This window comes from Nannospalax galili, unplaced genomic scaffold, assembly GCF_000622305.1.
Source record: "Nannospalax galili isolate Female #2095 unplaced genomic scaffold, S.galili_v1.0 scaffold451, whole genome shotgun sequence".
Lineage (NCBI taxonomy): Eukaryota > Metazoa > Chordata > Mammalia > Rodentia > Spalacidae > Nannospalax > Nannospalax galili.
Window position 1 is genome coordinate 1,699,742 of NW_008331662.1, and position 3,023 is coordinate 1,702,764.

Consider the following 3,023-nt stretch of genomic DNA (forward strand, 5'->3'; position numbering starts at 1 on the left):
CAGGTAACAACTGCCCTAATTCCAGTTCCAGGGGAACTGACAGCCTCTTCTGTCCTCCTCGGGCATTGCACGACATGGGTGCACTTAACCTACATGCAGGCAATACACGCATACACATAAAATAAAAATAATTTTTTAAAAAGCATTCTCTTACTTCTTTAGTAATTGGTGTTGTTCATCAAAATTTATAGGATATGTATATTTTAGAAGAAAATACATCTAACCTTGTAATTTTGCTTCAATTCCATCTTTGTTCAATCCAGATATAAAACCTGTATAAATCATGAACATTTATAAAAAATAAATCACAATGATTTAATTACTTTGTAGATTCAATTTATGTTCCATGTAAATAACTGTATCTAACTCTCATAGAAATAGAAAATAGCTTAATTAGTTCAAAAAGGCTTAACTATCTAGCACATACAACTACTCTTTTAAAATCTTGTCTCTATAAATTGGCTATATTTTGTTATTTATATTGTATTAAGTGATCATCAACACAGAATTTTAACAAGAACTACGTAGAAAAAAATTTTAGATTTATTTTTATTATTTTTAATTATGTGTCTCTGTGTGTATATATATACATGAGTGCAGGTGTCCCTAGAAGCCAAGCATCAGATTCTCCCAGAACTGAGTTACAGGCACTTCTGAGCTACCTGATGTCGGTGATAAGAACCAAATTCTGTTTCCCTGCAAGAGCAGTATGAGTTCTTAACTACTAAGTCATCCCTCCAGTCCTTAGAACATACGTCTAATGCTATATACATAATCTCTGTCAAGGGACAAATATTTTCTAATACATTTTCATTATAAAATGGATGTTCCTATGAAAAAGCGGTAATACAACCATTCTGGTAAACTGGCTACTTACTGAAATTGAAAATAATCAGATTATATAACATTATTTCATTTCTATGGGTATATACAGGACATATAAGTTCTTTCTTGCAGCAGATGTTGATGAGATTCACAACTGGTCAATGTGCAAAAATAAGAGACTGTGGAGTGCTCAGCCCTAAATGAAACATCTATAACACACCCTCTCCTCCTCAGATACAAAGTGGGTATGGAGCTCAGAGGTTAAGAGCTTGTACTGCACTTGCAGAGGACTGGAGTTTGGTTCCCAAAACCCATGTTGGGCAGCTCACAATCACCTGTAATTTCAGCTCCAGGGGATCTGACACCTTCTTCTGTACTCTGAGGGCATCTACATTCAACACGTACATACATCTGCACATAGATACACGCATATACACATAACTTTTGAAAATGTCAAATGATACAAAGGTAAAATGGAATATTAACGATTTTTAAAAGCTTCCATAACAGTGTGGAGGGAGGTTCCTCAAAACACTAAAATCAGGGGGCTAGAGAGATGGCTTATCAGTTAAAAGCACTTGCTGTTTAATCATGAGGACCTGAATTTGGATCCTGTATCCACATAACAAGGTGGGAATCCTGCACACACCTATAACCCCAGCTCCAAAGGGGATGGAGACAGGAGGATCACTGGGGCTTGCTGGCTTCTGGTCTACCTGAGAACACACAAGTCCCAGGTTAAAAAGAGATCCTAACTCAGAGGAATAGACAGATTGAAGATAGAGGAGAATATCTGATGTGGGATCCTAGTCTCCAATTATTAATATAGTTACACTGTCTATATATACACCTGCATGTACACTCAGAAACACACAAATAAATAAATAAATAAATAAATAGAACTAAATTATGACCCATTTATAGTCAAAATACAGAGAGATACTTGCACATTCATGTATATTGCTGCATTCTTCACAACAGCTGAAAAATTGAACAACCTAGATGTTGGATGAATGGACAAGGAAAATATGGAACACATGCACAGCGGAATATTTCCAGTCATAAAGAAAAGTAAACTTTAAATCATCATTTGCAGGAAAATGAATGGAACTAGAGATTAAGTGAAATAAGTCAGAATTGGGAAGACAAATATCATACTTTCTCTCATATAAGTAATTCAGAATTAAATTGTGTGTGTGTGTGTGTGTGTGTGTGTGTTTTCAAAGCAGAAAAGGAGAAAGGAAGAAGGAGGAAGAGATCATAAGGGGAAAGGGTGATGCAATTCATGTGACATGAGAGCAGAAGGGAGGACTATGTGGGGAGAGCTAAAGGTTCAGCAGTAAGATGGCTGGGGAGGTAGAATAGCAGTGGGGGTGGAGGAAAACTAAGAAAAAGGGATAATGATATATATTTATGAACATATAATGAAATCATCACTTTATATACTAACTTAAAAACTAATTTAACAGGGCTGGAGAGATGGCTGAGTGTATAAAAGCACTGGCTGCTCTTACAGAGGATCCAGGTTCTATTCCCAGCACCCACATGGCAACTAACAACCATCTGTAACTCCAGTTCTAGGGGATCAGACACCCTCTTCTGACCTCAGGCACTACACAGCAGGGCACACTTACATGCAGGCTGTACACTCATACACATAAAATAAAGATAATATTTAAAAAACTAATTTAACAGATATCTTCCAAGATAAACTGGGCATAAGTACAAAGAAAGGAGTAGAATAGCAGCAGTTCAAAATATGCTCCTAGCCATGCATGGTAGTATGCACCTGTAAATGCTAGCACTTGACCACTTGAGAGGCTGGGGCAAGAGATTTGATTCAGGGCCAGTCAGGCCTACATAGCAGAACCTTATCTAAAAAAAAAAGTCCATAACTATTTTTAACATTCTTTTCTCTAAGAGGTGAATCTAATACCTTTCCCCTTCATGTAACCAGGACTTAGTAACTTGTTTTTTAAAATGCAGAAGTGAAAATGTGTGGTAAAGAAATGTGGTTTCTGACTTAGTCACTCTGTTTTGGATTAGTCATCCTGAAGGAAGAGAGTTCTAGGAAAAGTCCACATGAAAAAATCTAAGACCTCCAACCAAGAGCTCCAAGAGTTAGCCTTCTTGAATGAGAATCTTTTTTTAAAATTAATTAATTAATTAATTAATTAATTAATTAATTAATTAATTAT

The 3,023-nt window shown here is 36.1% G+C and overlaps 1 protein-coding gene across 1 annotated transcript in view; it reads right to left on the reverse strand.

The window, feature by feature from the left end:
* Hfm1 (helicase for meiosis 1) overlaps positions 1-3,023 on the reverse strand; it is a 128,759-nt gene that overhangs the window by 77,279 nt on the left and 48,457 nt on the right. Inside the window, exons 13-14 of the mRNA XM_008826844.1 lie at positions 1,769-1,806; positions 225-272 (exon numbers count right to left, since the gene is read on the reverse strand). Of these exons, the coding sequence (XP_008825066.1) occupies positions 225-272; positions 1,769-1,806 (86 nt within the window). The remainder of the gene's footprint in view (positions 1-224; positions 273-1,768; positions 1,807-3,023) is intronic.